This window comes from Tiliqua scincoides, chromosome 5 (assembly GCF_035046505.1).
Source record: "Tiliqua scincoides isolate rTilSci1 chromosome 5, rTilSci1.hap2, whole genome shotgun sequence".
NCBI classification, from domain to species: domain Eukaryota; kingdom Metazoa; phylum Chordata; class Lepidosauria; order Squamata; family Scincidae; genus Tiliqua; species Tiliqua scincoides.
In genome coordinates, this window is record NC_089825.1 from 2915052 (window position 1) to 2931108 (window position 16057).

Here is a 16057-nt window from a genome sequence, read left to right on the forward strand (position 1 = left end):
ACTTTTCCTACCAAATTATGCTCCCGCTTTCATCAGCTTTCACATCACCATTATTTAGGGATCAGGGCACCCCCTTGTCTGCCACTCTCTCCTCTCAATAAGGCACGTGGCCCAGCTTCTCCTAACAGCAACAGTTCTCCAGCTGCTACAGCGGCAGAGTTCAGAACTGGAAGAGGCCACAGAATGGCAGAAGTCTCTGCTGGGAGTAGGGCAGGCAGCGGAGGAAATCCCTCTGAGCCTCTGCACAAGACAGCCGGCCTCCTGCCATTCTCTACTATGGCAAACCAGTACAACTGGAATACTCCACATGCAGGACAGTTCATTCATTCCATTTTATCCCACTTCTTTCCCAGAGGCATCCAAAGCAGTAGAGAAACATCGATTTTCAGGCCATGCCCAGGTCCCTTTGGCCTCAAGCTAGATTGCGCTGCAAGCTGCTGCCTCAATGGTTCATGGAAGTAACTCTCTTATCAGCAATCAAGTGTTCATTCAACCAGAGAACTGCCCCTTAGAAGCTCCAGAAATTCAGTGTCAGACACCAGCTCATTCCCCAAGTCTCACTGGAAACCTCCTGTTCACCAGACCCATATATGCCAACCACACGTGTCCTTGGCCAAGAGGAAGCTCTTTAATTACAGGTCAAACAGGAATGCAGCTCTGCAGGCTTATGAGCTCTTGCTCAAGACCATCTGGGATGCAAGTGATGACTGATCACATTTGCAGACAGCTAAGGCAGCAGCATGGAAAAATGGGAGGAACCTTCCCCAGGGACCCGACACCTCAAACACCACCAAAAGAAGTGTGTTGTTATCGTGCAAGTCTCCTTCCCATTCACTGTACTGAAAACCAACTCCAATCACCAAGCACAGATTCAGAACCTGGAGCAGACTGTTTTGGATTAGATGGCACTTCCGACTAAGCTGCCATGTGCTTCTAAGCTCGCTGCCCATTTGGTGTGTCTCAAGACACACAAGCCACATACAGAAAGTGTCCGAATCTTTGTAAGCAGAGCCTGGTCACCAGGGGACAGGAAGCCAAGCTCAGCCATCTGCTGATCCAAAGGACAATCCTTCCATGAAAAATGCAGTCTTCTCAGGCAACCGAGCCTCACACTTGAGTGCACCACAGTCTCCCCCCATTCTGCTGTCCCAGTCACGCATGGCAAGTGAAGGAGCAGCAGGAACTCTCCTCAGTCTGGACCATGTGGCCCATGTTAAGTCCGCCGGTTTACTTGTGTGTGCACACCACGATAGGCTATTCCAAGACCTGAAAACCAGCTCTCACTGCAGTTGGGGGAGGGCTGGAAGCTCCAGTCCCCTTTGCATTCCCCAAGCTGCAACATGCCATGCCTGCACCCTTTCTTCTTTCAGCACCTGAACATTTTGGCTGCTCAAAGTTGCTTTGCCTCCTTAAAACAACTCTCTGCCCTTTCTCACTTGCTGCCCAAAAGAGCTGGAGCATCCAGGCACTTATGAGATGCTGCTTCTCTAGGTCCCACCTGTGGTTTGACCCCTTCAGTCACATCCCTACTGAAACCAGGCCCAAGTACCAAACCTCTCGCCCCTGCATTGTCCTGGCTTCCATCCTGCACTCTACAATGCCCTTAGTGATGATGAACTGATCCCATGAATCAGGAAACACTGGGTAAAAGCACACATAGAGCAACACAGAAGGCCATGCTGAACACAAGGCTGCCCCATACAGTGACCTGCAACAGCTTCAGACTGGGAAGATGCCACCAGGGGCTGAACCCGGGAAGGGCCTTCTGCACTGCAAAGCAGCTGCTTGGCTACTGAAGCACCTCTCCCCTAAGCACCTCTCTGGTCAGGAAAGCTTACTTCAATCTCTCTGCAGTTAACAATACAAGTGGGGCCTTGGTACCTGCGGGGGGATCTGTTCTCTGACCCCTCACTGACACTGAAAATTGCAGATAACCAAATAGGTGATTTTTGGCCCCTTTCTCCCTCCAAAAGGGGACCACAGCGGTTCCCCCTGGAGGGCTTTCTGAAGCCTGCAGAGGCAGCTGGTGTCCATCTGCTGCCTCTCCAGGCTTCAGAATAGCTCATAGAGCAAAAAAAGCCACTTCCTGTTTCCCAAGGAAAACCGGAAGTGATGTTTTTCACCTTTTAAGGCATTCTAAAGTTCAGGGAAGCCCCTGGAAGGCTTCTCCGGGTTTAGAATGCCTAATATGGTGAAAAACATCACTTCCGGTTTCCCTCGGGAAAGTGGAAGAGGCATTTTTTTTCACCTCTTTGGGCCATTCTGAAGCCCAGAGAGGCAGCAGGCAGGCACACACTGCCTCTGTGGGCCTCAGAAGGCTCACCGGAGGGGACCGGAGCACAGCTTGGGTCCCCCTCAGAGGGCTCAGGTGGAGCAGAGTCTGGCTCCAGGGGACTCATGTTGAGCCAGATCCTCGGACAAACAGGCTCCACCTATATCAGAGCTGGAGCTCTTAAAGGGTCCTTTAAGCAGCAAGGTGACCCTTCTCTGAGTTCTTTCAGAGCTCATCACTACCAACCTCTGGCGTTCCTGACTTCATTCAAAGACTTGGCACCATTTCAGAATGCATGTGGGAAAGCTCATCACATGCACAGAGCTAGTGCATCCAGGTGGCTGGGCTATATGGCGCCCAGGCTTGTTCTACCCTTGTTCATGAGGACAGGCATTCCAACAAGCAATTATCCACCCATGTTCTGAAAGGCTGTACCCTGGAACCTGCCAGATGCTTTGCTCCCAGCTTCACAGTGATGTGTCAGTCAGCAGGAGGGCAGATGACAGCCATGCAGGGAGGAAGGAGGCAACGCCTGCCCGGGCACATTTGAAAGGCTGCCCTCACTCCATCCTGCCCTCTTTGCCAAAGCACTGGGCTCCTTACCTTTGGTTTCACCTCTTTAGGAGTTAAGGTGGAGGGTCGCGTGGTGCTGGTCGCCGGGCGTTTAGGGGTGGTGGTGGCTGCAGTCGGACTTGCGGTGGGACTGGTGGCTTTTTTGTTTTGGGCAGGCGTAGCAGAAGCTGGCCGCTTGGTGGGGGCAGTGGTAGTGGGCACAGGCTTGCTTTTCACTGCAGCAGACTTTACCGCCGGAGTAGAGGCTGAAGGCTTTACATTAACAACGCACAAACAAGCCAAAAATGGACACAACACACGAGTCACAAAAAGAAAAAAGCGCATAAATGAAATGTGAAGCAGCATTACATGGGTCAACACAAAGTTCACTCAGAAGAAAAAAAATGATGCCAGTGTTCAGTTCTCTGAGCGGAAGAGGCAGTGGCAGAGCCCAATGGGAGCATTCCACCATGCCCCCCTCTACCATTCAGGGCCCAATCCACCCAGCAGCAGCAACTCACAGAGAGGCTTGGATGCACCCACTTCTCCAACAATCACCGCCTCCATGAACCACTGGCACAGTAGACGACCACAACTGCCTTGCAAGTATGTCCACAAGACACAAGGCCTGTGCAGGCCCAGGGGCTGTGCTAGTCACTCGTGGCACATGGAAGGGTAGAGGCAGGGAATGGGGAAGAACCAGCTCTCTTCTAGGTCACAAAAAACTTCCTTGCCAAGAAGCAGTCCTGACAGGTGCCCCTTTAACGGGAAACTTCTTATTTTCTTCCTCTCCCTCCCCCATTGCCAAATGATACAGGAGAGAAAAGGAAACAAGGTGGAGGTCTACAATTTGAGGTCTACTTGCGCCTGCTGATCTCTCCGAGCAGGCAGACTTGGGACCAGGCATGAGCATTTGGAGAAGAATGGTGAAGAACCTCACATTACTGAACCATGTTCCAACCTCCACTCACAGCCTGTACGACTGGCCAAGAAGTCAGGGGCTCAGGCTGAAGTGAGGGCCTGGAGCTGTGTGGTCAGGCATTTCAGAACCCTCAGCTCAGAGAACAGAGCCCATCACTGGCTAAGCGGCAGAAGAGAAAAAGCAGGCAAGCAGGAACCAAAATTTGCAAAGCGGCTGGCCAGGACGAGACACACACGGATGACCCTCACCTTGGTTTTCTTTTCCGGACTTGGTGGAAGCTCCTTGCTAGGAGGGGCTGCAATGTCGTTCACCGTTGTTGTCGCAGCAACCTCAGCAACTGCAGGCTTTATCTCTGGGGGTTTTGCTGGCCAAGGCAAAAAAAGGAAAGACACATACTCAGATTTCACCAGCACAGCAGTCCCTTCACTAAGCTTGTATGATAGTGCAAGGTGGACAGAGAGAGCTCAAAGAGCAAGCAAAGACAAGAAAGGAGATTTCACCGTGGTGGGACAGTCTTCTACACACACCAGAAACTAACTTCTTCACAATAGTTACACTGTGTTTTGGCATGGCTGCAGAAGGAGGCATCCTGCTAGTCAGCTCAATCAAGAAACAGCTGGGAGCACAGCATGCCTAAAGTGGTATGCTGATTCCCCCTCCAGACCATGACAGACAAATATAAGCCGGCATCAACAACAAGTTAGTAGCTCATCTGCTCCTCATGTAGGAAGTCATCATACAGAGTGTGTGCCATGTTTAATGGATCACATGCCTACAGGTGCCTGAGCAGACCCTCTCAAGAAGCCATGGCTGACTGCAGCAAGACAGATGAGCACATGTGTGCACAATCATCATCTGAGAATTGTCCACTCTGAAACTCAGAAGCATCAAACCCACTTCAGTCATGCGCACCATTCCCTGGTCCCAGTGTCAATAGCAGCTCTGAATATTAAAGCAAAATGAGAGCAAGTATTTAGTATTTGCATTCATTCAGAACATGTGCTAACTGCGTGTTAAAGTCAACCCACCAAGGCCCCTTACAAGGCTATACAAATGAAGAGGAACATACATAAGCTCATCAGATCCTTTCCCATTTCAAAACTCTAATCTTAACTTGCAATTAACTCAGGAGCTGAGCTGCTGCAAAAAATCTCGACTGAGGCTGCAACTCAGCTCTTGCAAAGCTCATCTTAGCTCCCCTACAGCTGATACCAGTTAGGAGATCTCAATGAAGCAATCAGTCAGTGGTCCCCAAGACAAAACATTATTTACAGAAAAACAGCTACCAGTTCTTCAAGTTCTCCTCTAGGGAAGTATAACGTGGGAAGAAGGTTGACTGGAAGGAGGTGCAGGGAGAACCGAGAGCCTCTTCTCCGTCCCTGCCACATGAGAGTTGGGTATTTCTTCCCAGTCAGAGGGAGCAACTCAGAGATTTCACCCAAAGAGAAAAGCCAACGTACAAGCATGCACACAGATTTGGAGCAAGCTCAGTTACCCGAACCACCCTGGGGGTGCAAGAAGCAACACAGCATCTGCTGCATCAAAGCAGATGTCTTCTCGGAGAAAGCCACACCTTGGGGCTGACTCTGTAATTGCCTGAGTGGGACGGGGTGGGGAGGAGACGGGACAGAGACTGTCAAAATAACATGTGGAGGGCTTCCACCTGGAGGTTCCTAGCTACTTTCTGAGCTGGACCCATGTTGGTTGGACCTTGTAGAGCTCCAAGGAGTGGACCCTTCCCCCCTTGTTCCACTGTAAGAAACCCACCAGTATCCTGCAGAAGAAGAGAGCCCGGCCTACACCATCAGGGCTCCGGGGTTCATCTACTACAGCAGTCATGCTCAGCGGGAGCCATATGACCCTCTGGGGTGTCCTGGCATATCTGAAGGGGGCCACAGACTGAAAACTGAAAACAAATGGTTTTATGCTGATCTATTTGTGTTGAATCCTTGTTTGACTGGGGGGAGGGGCCTGGAACCCAAGAAGCGCTAAAGGGAACCAAAAAAAGGTTGAGAACGGCTGTTATAGCAGCCCTTGCAAGCTCTTCCTGACCATCCCACCTGAGTCACAACCAGCCACCACTAAATTAAAACAAGCCAGAAGCAGCCGTGCTACAGGCTTTACAGAAACCGATTTATTAATGTTTTTCAAGATATTCTTTGGCCTCTGTTAGAATATATAACTCAGACTGTGTCACAAGGACTGATTTCACATCACAGGGAGAGACCGCTTGGGGGCAGAGCTGTCTCTGGAGCCAGGGCTGCAGAACAGATCCAGTCAACAGTCGGTTCAGGGAGGGCTCAAGACTCTGCCTGTCCCCTTCCCCTCGCTGCGTGCACAACAAGGGTTCACTTCCCATCTGAGAGAGCTCAGGGGTGTACACAACCCCCCCCCCCACCGAAATCGCCTTTCTGCTGTATTGATGCTCCAGTCAATTCTACAGCTTCAACCCTGCTGCTGGCTGACAATCCATGTCCAACAATTGCTGTAAAACTTTGAGCACAGTCCCCTTGGCTCCTTCAACAAGGGGCTTCATTGTCATGATTCTGACCCCAACCTTCCTCCAAGGAGCTCCTGGCAGTAGAAGAGGCTTCCCCAGCAACTGGCCCAGCATCACCTCACGATCTCCATGACTAGGCAAGGATTAGACCCTGGGTCTCCCAGTCTTGGCTCAACTCTTAGTTCACTGCATCACTAGGACTCTTGCACTGCCAAGACACAGGGTGGGTGGCCAATACACCTGCAGCCATCAAACTCCCTCTGCTCCTGACCCATGACATCTTAGAACTCCAACATCATCTCATGATTCCGCCATAGCTGCCTATGGGGATCCTCCTCTTCCCCTGCTGCAGGGCTGGTACACACACAGAGGCAGCATGGCTCAGGCACCTGAGCATTTTAAGAGCCTAAGTTGGGACTATTTAAGATCTAAGAGCTTCACCCCCAGCCTACTAATGGTTGCCTGGGCAAAGCTCACCAGCCAGGCCAATTTCAGTGACGCCCATAAAACAGACTCCTGCTCAGGACCAGAAACTGCCCCACTAGCTGTAGCTCTAGTGTTTCCCAATTGCCTGACTCAGCCACACTTTCCATTTTTGGAGCTGAAAGTGTGTCAAGGCAGCCTCCATGCATACTGTGCAATGGCACCATAGCTGCTTCTCAGATTAAATATCAATTATGGTGCCTGCAAACATTACTGCATTTGGAGCCATGCAGGCAGTGCCCGTTCTCTCTTTATGCCAAGGTACCAACAGGAGCGTTTGTTTAGCTTCCCCCCACTCATTTCATTAGCCACCCACCAAGCTCATCTGCAAACACTTGTGTTCATTCAGCATTTAATTACGAGGCCATTCTCTTCGCAATGCTTCACAGAGCACTCATGCAGGACGACCTGCCTTCTCTCCTCCCCTCCAGGGAATATGATGGAAGCGGAGCTGCCAAATCTTCATCAAGTCTGTTCATTAGTCTAGAAAGATTCATGTTGCGGAGCAGGGAAGAAGCCTGCATCCCTCTCCCCAAAAGGGTGTTCAAGGACATCCTGTTCCCACCCACACAAGGGATGACCGATCCCAGCCTGCAAGTGCCTGCACTAATCTGCTTACCTGCCCTGATAGAGAGAACCTGACTGCACCATTCAGGGGCCTTGCAGGAGCCCAAGGGACAGAAAGATTATAAAAGGCTCCATCAGTGACTGCCTGTTGAATTCTAACCTGCCTTTGATCTAAAAGGAAACTTTCGTGCAGGACAAAGAAGCATCAACCCCATGATTTGTGATGTGGCAACTCACTGTAGTGCAACTGATCACAAACCAGCTTAGTTCACGTTTCCCTGCCTCATGGAGATCATTTTCCCTACACAAAGCAGCCAGCGACTCAATGTCCTAGAACTAACTGGTGCTCCACAGTCGAGAATACCAAGGAGTGGAGACAAAGCTGAGGAGAAAAGGGCAAGGAAACCTCCATGTGATCAACTGAGCAGCTTTACTAGAATGGGGAAGGACCAAGGGCCAAACCGTCCACCTCGCCAGGGATTGGGACCCACATGCTCAACTACTCTGATGTAGCATGTCACCCCCGAGAAGGACATCTTCATTGGCAAGCAGCTCAGCAATGGAAGAAGCTGGCACAACCCAAGGGGGGTGAGCTGCACCCTTGTTCCTTGGGGAGCTAGCCAAGCCACAAGTGGCCTTCCACCTAATTCAGCAGACAGAATGCTGGGCATTTGCAACAAAAAGCTGGACCGCAGCTCCCTAGGAAGACTAGGCCCCAAGCTCTGATTTGTAACAAGTTCATCTCCCTAGAACATTCTAGAGCAGTGGTTCTCACATATTTAGCACCAAGACCCACTTTTTAGAATCTGTCAGGGCCCACCAGAAGTGATGTCATGACTGAAAGTGACATCATCAAGCAGGAAAATTTTTAACAATTCTAGGCTGCAATCCTACCCACGTTTACCCAGGAGTAAGTCCCATTTACTATCATTGTTAAAAGAATACACATAGTAGCTTGTTAAAAGTACAGAATTGTAGCATGTCCCCAAATGCAATCACATAGCACGGTAACATCAAGTCTAATATATTAAAAATAAAATATTGAAATGAATGGGGACCCACCTGAAATTGGCTCACAACCCACGTAGTGGACCCTGACCCACAGTTTGAGAAACACTGATCTAGAGAGTTAAGGAAATAAAAGATCATCCTTTGGCTTCCATTCTATTCTAAACAGGAGCTGTTGCTCCAGCTCCCTGCTCGAGGCCCAACATCGGCCAACTCTCAGGGCAGAGCTGATGGCTTCTATGCCAGCTGTCTAGACCTGGACCAAGAGCATGGTGCTTCACAGCTAGTTGCACTTGGACTCACTGCCATGGTCACCATGTTGCACTGCCCCAGCTGACCCTGCGGGTGCTAGAAATAACAGAAGCAGGGGTGCACCTGTAGGTAAGGTACAACTGTGCCCTTCCAAACAGGCAGTTTGGGGCACCAGGAAACAGAGTAAAGCCCCACTGTGGAGCAGGTGCCATCCCTGTGGCAGAACTTAGAAAAGTACTTGCAAAGAAAGGTTGACAAGCCCTGTGGCAGACTTTGCCTACTCTGACACAAGGACTGAACTCACAGCCCCTCCTTGAAGCATTGTGGCCCCCACACATGGCCCTTTCCATGCAGCCACACAGATGTCTCCAGGGCTAAAATAAGAGATCTCTTACATTTGAAGGTGAGGTCATTTCAGAAGAAAGCAGCCTGGGAGCTCAGTCTCCCTCTCTGTGAGAGACCCTTGAACACATCAACTACCTTCTCCTTTGTAATAATCCAGAATGAGGCCAGGCCCTAACATTCTGAAAAAGGGCATGCCAGAGGAGTGGCCACATTGGTTGCAGAAGGGACAAGAGGAGGGGTGCCCTGGATGCAGAAGGGCTTGCCCCACAAGAGCCAATTACCGTAACCTTTTAGCATGTCAAAAGGACTTCCTCCCCCCCACAACCTATCCATGTAAATTGCACATAAATGGCGCATAAATCACATAGTTCAATTTTAAGCATGGATGCTAAACAGCAACACAAAGGTCAGCCAGCCACGGCAAGCCACTGAGCAGGGAAGTGTAGCCTGCAGTTCTGGGGCACCCATTTCATGGAATAACAGCCTGACACTAACACCCAGCCTAAACAGCTCCTGGCAGCAAGGGGACTGGCAGAGTTCTCTGGAGCTGTTCACCCAGGGCCGTTTAGCCCAAGGAGAAGTCATATCACAAGCAGTGAAAGTCTGTCAAGTGCCTCACAGGCAGATGTCTGGTCTCTTCTGCAGAACTGGCTTAAACATTTTTTTCAGAACTCCCACCTTGAGAGGTTTATGGGTCTTCAACAATAGGAGAGGCGATGCAAGGAGTGGTAGGGAGGGATGAGGCAGGGATGATGGCTAAAGACTGATGGAAAATAAAGATAGCAATAAAGCAGACAGAAGCACCATGGGAAGGCTTTGCCAACACACATCAGATCATATTCCCACAGCAGTGCAGGAGCAGGTGGGGCTGCTTTTGGGTACACGAAGTAACTCAGCTGCAAGGTCTTCAGTGCCACCAAGAGATGAAAAGGGAGCCTGATCATTTACCTAGGATCTAGAGATGTACAAAGCCCAAGTTAGGCAAAGCCTGTCCCTGCCAAGTTATGAACAAGCAGCTGGGTTTGAATGCAACTCTTTGGAAAAAGCAGCTGTTGTGATGCTGCTAGACCACGTTGCTTTCACTCCAGGAAAGGGCAGGTTTTAGAGACCAAATGAAACTATTCTGCCCAAAAAGGTTTTTAATGGATTACATAACCCCCTCAACTGATTATACGTATAATGCCAAAACATCTTTTAGATGGCCACATAACACAACCACCACCCACATGGAGAAGTCATAGTTAGCACCCCCCACCCCAAAAAAGCCCTGCTCAATCAGGTCAGTATTGCTCCCCTGCAATGGATACTCAGAGACTGCTCCTGGAAGCAAGGCACAGTCACCACGGCCAGCAACCAGCAATAGGTCTCTGAATGTGTCCACTCCCCTTTTCAAACAACCCAGGCTAGTGGCCGCCACCACATATTGTGGCAGGAAATTCCAAAATGATGCACTTTGTGAACAAGTACTGCTTTTGTCTGTCCTGTTCCCACCAATCAGTTTCGATGGATGGCCCAGCCTGGTTCCAGAATTATAAGAGAAGGTTCAGTGGCTGAGCCCCTTCTCTGCATGCATAAGGTCCCAGGTTCAACCTCTGGAAGCATCTCCAGGTAGAAAACTCCTGCCTGAGATTCTGAAGAGCTGCAGCCAGTCAATCAACAAGACGGACCAGTGGGCGAGATGGACCAACGGGCTGACTCAGTCTATAGCACTGAACACAGGATGCCCTTCAAAGATGCCTCTCTAAGCAAACCACCACAATGCTGGTCTAATACTATGGGAATTCAGGACAGAAATTTAGATGCTAACAAAGGGACTCCCAGCCGGAAGCCTGGTTCCATTCTGGGAAGGCTGTGCGGAGTCAAATTGAGAAGCACATCTCTTTAAGAAGGAACCAAGTTCGATGGTATCATTAGACACACAGCAACACAACATATAATAGAAGCAGCAAGTTCTTCAACTCATCCAGGTCCCTTTGCCCAAACAGCCATATGGTCCATCTTGCTTGGCTGGACATCTGGGTCAATTAGGGCATGTGGTCAACCAGTGTGATGCTGAGCTAGCAGAAAGGCATTGCCCTCTGGGATCCAAACTACTGTTTAATGCCATCGCATCGAGTGCGTTCTCCTCCTCTGCCAGCACCACCATGAGACTGTTTTGCATGAGCCCCTTTCTGACATACAGGAAGATTCAGACTCCCCCTACAAGAGATTTCATTTCTTACTCCACACTGAACTCTCCTCCTACCTCCTGCTGAACGTTTTGCTTCCTTGCTACTGGGGAAGGTGTTTAATCCAATCCCCTGGCAAGGTAAGACATTTGCAATCCAATTAACAGGCTTCTGCTCAACACATCCCTTTTCTCATGCGAAATGCAGCCTGCCAGGCAGCACCATCAAAATAGAGGTTTCTACTGCCGAAGCATTCTGTGTATCTCAAAACCTCACACTTGCAGCATTCTGAATTTCTGTTTGTCTGTATAATTCCAGCAACAGTCAAAAAGGTGAGGCTCACTTGCACTGTGTTGTTAGGAATTAACAGTGTAAATCCTCTGCACTCAGGGGATTCCATCTGGAGCAACTTATCCACACGTGGGGGGGGGGGAGCGGCAGAAGCATCTCCAACTGGATTTTCCCTGCTTGCTGCAAGCATTGCAGGCTGACCCAACAACAGAAAGCACTTCAGAGTAGGGGCTTAGCCGCCCTTAAATCCACCCCTCCTACTCACTCCATTCATCCTTGGGTTACTCTCTCCCTCCCAGGTTCTTGCCTTTTCTTTGTTTCACCTGCTCAGCCACCACTGACTAACTGCTTTTGGCTCACTGGCCTGCCTCAAAACAGATGGGCAGCTGCATTCAAAAGTGCTTACGGCCGAGCCTGGCCTGCTCAGGGATGCTTAAGCTGGACCCACCATCCTTCATTGAAATAGCTCCATAATTCTCATAATGGATTTTCTGCCGATGACGCTAATCCTCGAGAGCAATGGATTAAGCCGGGTGGGAATGGCCATCTTTCCTCTCCTCCCCAAGTGAAGGACAGGAGAGAGCAGAAGCAGCCATTTCGGGAAGAGAGAGAAGCGGCAAGGAAGCAAACGAATTCGCTTGCCCTGAAATGGTGCTCCAAATGCGGCACAGGCTCTGCACCAAAGATGTTTTAACACCAAATGCTCTTGAACCGTGAAATGCCATCTAGGCTCCCCCACACTGAAAATGGCTTGACCCACAGGCAGCAATGCCAAGCACTCAGTCTGCCAGGAACATCACATCAAACAGCACATGTGGCTGTGGCACAAGGCAACATGGAAGCCCAGCCTGCTCACATCCCTCTGGGTCTTGTGCATGGAGGCCAATTTTCATTGTTTGGGGTTCCATGCCTTACGCAACCAGGAGAAAGCAGATCCAAATTCCCCCAGAGGAACCAAAAACAGGACAGGTTGTTGTTGGTTGCCACTGGGGGTGGGTGGTAGGCAGCAGATGGTCACTAGAGCCATAGGGCTACACTCAGCGTGAAACCGGTCACCCAACCCACTCCCGCCCCCTGACCTGTCTAGTTGCAATGGCCTCTCTCACAGGGACTGTGCCTAGACAAGCATCAAAGGCCAAATGATGCGTGATGCTCAGTTGCAAGTAGCACCCCCCCAATTTGTCCTTCTGTAAGAACGTAAGAACATAAGAACAGCCCCACTGGATCAGGCCATAGGCCCATCTAGTCCAGCTTCCTGTATCTCACAGCGGCCCACCAAATGCCCCAGGGAGCACACACAGAGCACATTCTGTAAAATGCAGCTACAGAAGTCTCAGGTAGGGAGGAGCTCAACTCCTCTCCAATGTGTAGCTTCCCTATTGAAAGATGGCTCCCCCCAAGTCGCATCCCATCCCACAAAGGAAAACATTAAATATTCAGGGGGATGCGACACACATGGATTTGACCTGTATAAGTTAACCGCTGAACAAGCACCGACTCAGAGCCCCTTCTGAAAACGGGTTTGCAAGCAAAGAATGTTCAGTGAAGCAAAGACGCAGCAAACTACTTGCCACACAAGGGTTCTGTGGGAACCAGCCACCTGCAGCTCCAGGCAAGAAGCACTCCCTGCTCCTGTGATCACCACACGAGCGCAGAATGTGGCATTGTGGGTCAGACAGTTCTGCAGGCTAGAAGTACCAGGCCTGTATTGGCAAGTGCCACTCAACATTACCTCCCTCATTCTCGCAGCACACCCACAAGGTTCTTCCTACACAGCAGACAGGAGGGCCAGAGAGGCTGGGTTCCTCAGAATCAGGCAACCTATCCATCGGACCGCAGGAGGACTTGGACTCACCTCCCACCTTGTCCCAGGACCACCTTTTAAATGGGGGGACGACTTCCCAGAGCGCTTTGCGATACAGCACAGGAGCATGTGTGCTAATCAAAGGGCTGGAAATTCAATCAGACCCACCCGAAGTCACTCAGAGGTAAGCCGCTTCCACTAGGTCAGACTCCTTTTGGGTTGTTGGGGCTCTACACAGCTGCCTGTCTCTCCCTAGAGAAGAGACCTCACTTCACATGACCCATCCACTGCCAAGACCCATCATTCCAAGGAGACACAATGTGACTGTCCTGGCACAAAGTTCAGTTTCTCTTAAGAGAAAGTGGCAAGAAGAGCGGCCTCACGCAAGGCATGGCAGCCACTCCCAGCGCAACTCCACACACCATGTCTTTCCTCTCCTTGGAGAAGAGCAAGGAGGCGGTCCAGAGTGGTGTGGAATCACACTGGGAGAGGTTTCAACTCCCAGCATAATTCTGGAAGTGACTGTGGTAACGTGATCACATCACTGCAATTACTTCCAAGTCGGGGGGGGGGCAAACTGGGTGGCGGAGAAGCCCAGGACCGCCTCTGGTTTAACACAAACACCAAACCTCTCAATGGCCATGAGCCTTTGGGCAGGGGGGAGAAGTCTGCAACTTGCAATTAACCTTGAAAGAAAAACAGAAGCTCCCCACTCATGTGCAGCACACCTTGCAGTGCCAGGTGCCCAAAACAAAAAGCCTCCCACCCTGCCTATGCACTTCCCAGGGGCTCATGGCTGGTCAGTGTTGGAAGCAGAATACTTGGCAAGACAGAGATCGAACTGATCTAGCAAGCCTCCAGCTTTTCAGGCTGGCTGTGGGTACAAACACACTTTGTACCTTTTGCTCTTTGTTATCCCACCTTCTCACAATTGCCTCAGGGCAGCTAACAACAATTAAAGTCACCAGGAGATGGAGCAGACAAATGAGACCAGCAACAACACCAAAACACACCGGGTTGCAACCAGGAACCCAACAGTGGTTGCCACTCATCCACACCAGGCCTAAAGGAAAAGGTGAGTCTCCAAGACCTTCTTAAAGGCTGAGAGGGAGGGAGCACCACAAGTCCTCTGTGGAAAGGAGTTCTGCAGCCTGGGCCCCACCCACAGAAGGCTCTGTCCTATATACATGCCAACTAGGCCTCAGCAAGTGCCAACAGATAGCAGATCATCTTGGAAAGGTCTCATGAGGCAGGCCAAATCCTGCGAAAAGAAGCAGTGCTTCAGACACCTGGGTACCCAGACTCTAGAGGCTTTCAAAAAGTGATGGCAGCACCTTGAAGAGCACCCACGAACAGATGGGACACCATTCAGTCAGGCTGGAGTCACACATACACTGATAGTGAAGTGCCTCCAAAAAATAGCACCAACACACATGGTAAAACTGCTACAATAAAGCATAAAATAAAAGCAACACAGCAGCCCCCATCATAGGCTCTTGCTCAAGTGCCAGAGGCAAAATGGCACCAGGAGAGCCAAAGGATGCTCTTTGGCCACAGACAAACATTTGGAACTAGCTTCACGTTGGCATATATGGGGAAAAGGCTTTGAAGGGCAACAACCTAGACATAAATGCAGCAACACTGGAAAATGACCTGTGGAACAGCCTGCCACTAACTTTATGGTTGGTTAGTCAGATTCCACCTCACTACAATCAAGTTGGAGAAAAGGAGACTCCGGGGGATCCAGGATCACCTGCTGGACCATCTAATTCCAGCATCTTGCTTCCAGAGGTGGCCAGTCAGATGCAACCAGACACGAGCCAGACATAAAAGTAAAGGCAACAGGCATGCCACCAACACCTGGCATTCAATGACAGACTGCCTCTGAACCAAAAGTCCAGTTTCTGGGCCAGTAACGTTGTCACAGTAGCCCTGATCCCACAAGTCTATGTTGGACCACTCGTCCAGCCTCCAGCAGGGACCAGCCAGGTGGCTCTGGAAAGCTTCCCAGCAAGGCATGAAGGTTGGCAAGCAGCAGTCTTGCCCCGGCCCACCTCCAGGCTGCCCACAGCACCTGGTGCTCAGAAGCATACACGGCCACTGGAAACTGACTCAGCCATTGTGACAGCCTTAACCCCCCGCAGCCATGCCTGATTCCTCCAATCCTGCCCTGCAATTACTTTTTCTGCAAAAGAAACCCAGAGAGCAGGACAGTTTGACACTGGTTCTTACCTCTCTTTGTGCCATGAACATATGAACCTGCCCACCCTCAGGATTGCACACACTGCATGATCCTGACTAATAATGTGGAGTTGAAAGGGTGTTGGATAGGTCTGGGAAAAGCCCTCCGCAATCCCTGCTCGCAAGCTCAGAACTCCAGTTCACAGAAACCAAATTCAAAATGGGATCAAAAGCTGAACGCTACCTTCACAGAGTCACAGAAGGAATGGCAGGTTAGCTGCTGCAGCCTGCATCAGACACCCCAGGCAGCCACATGCACAGAGAGGCGAGAAGCATCAGGGAGCTCCAGGCCTGAAAAGCAAACTGGATGAAAGACACTGTGGAGTGGGGCTGAACTGCACTCAGCGGGGACTGAAATGTAAGAAACGAGGCTTTAAACAAAATGTGGCTGTAAACAACCCACCAATTTTGCACAGTGGATACAAAGGCAATCTGTTCCAGGAACAGGTCAGCCCTCTGCTCTACAAGCTCTGGTAAAATGATAAGGGGCGGAGACAAAACACTCACAAGGACAAACAGTGAACAGTCAGCAGAGCGAGTCGAGTATAGGAACCGGAGCCACCTGCAAGCAGAGGCCTAGTTCTCAGCAAGCTGCTTCACCTGGCTTGGGTGTCTGACTGGCCCACCTAGCAGAAAGAGTACCCTCTACACT

The 16057-nt window shown here is 50.5% G+C and overlaps 1 protein-coding gene across 13 annotated transcripts in view; it reads right to left on the bottom strand.

The window, feature by feature from the left end:
- The window catches only part of MAP4 (microtubule associated protein 4), a 174599-nt gene that overhangs the window by 15674 nt on the left and 142868 nt on the right, over positions 1–16057 (bottom strand). For all 13 annotated transcript variants that reach the window (XM_066626816.1, XM_066626813.1, XM_066626807.1 and 10 more), the window contains 2 exons: positions 3995–4110; positions 2876–3097 (listed from right to left, as the gene is read on the bottom strand). In XM_066626816.1, the coding sequence (XP_066482913.1) occupies positions 2876–3097; positions 3995–4110 (338 nt within the window). The remainder of the gene's footprint in view (positions 1–2875; positions 3098–3994; positions 4111–16057) is intronic.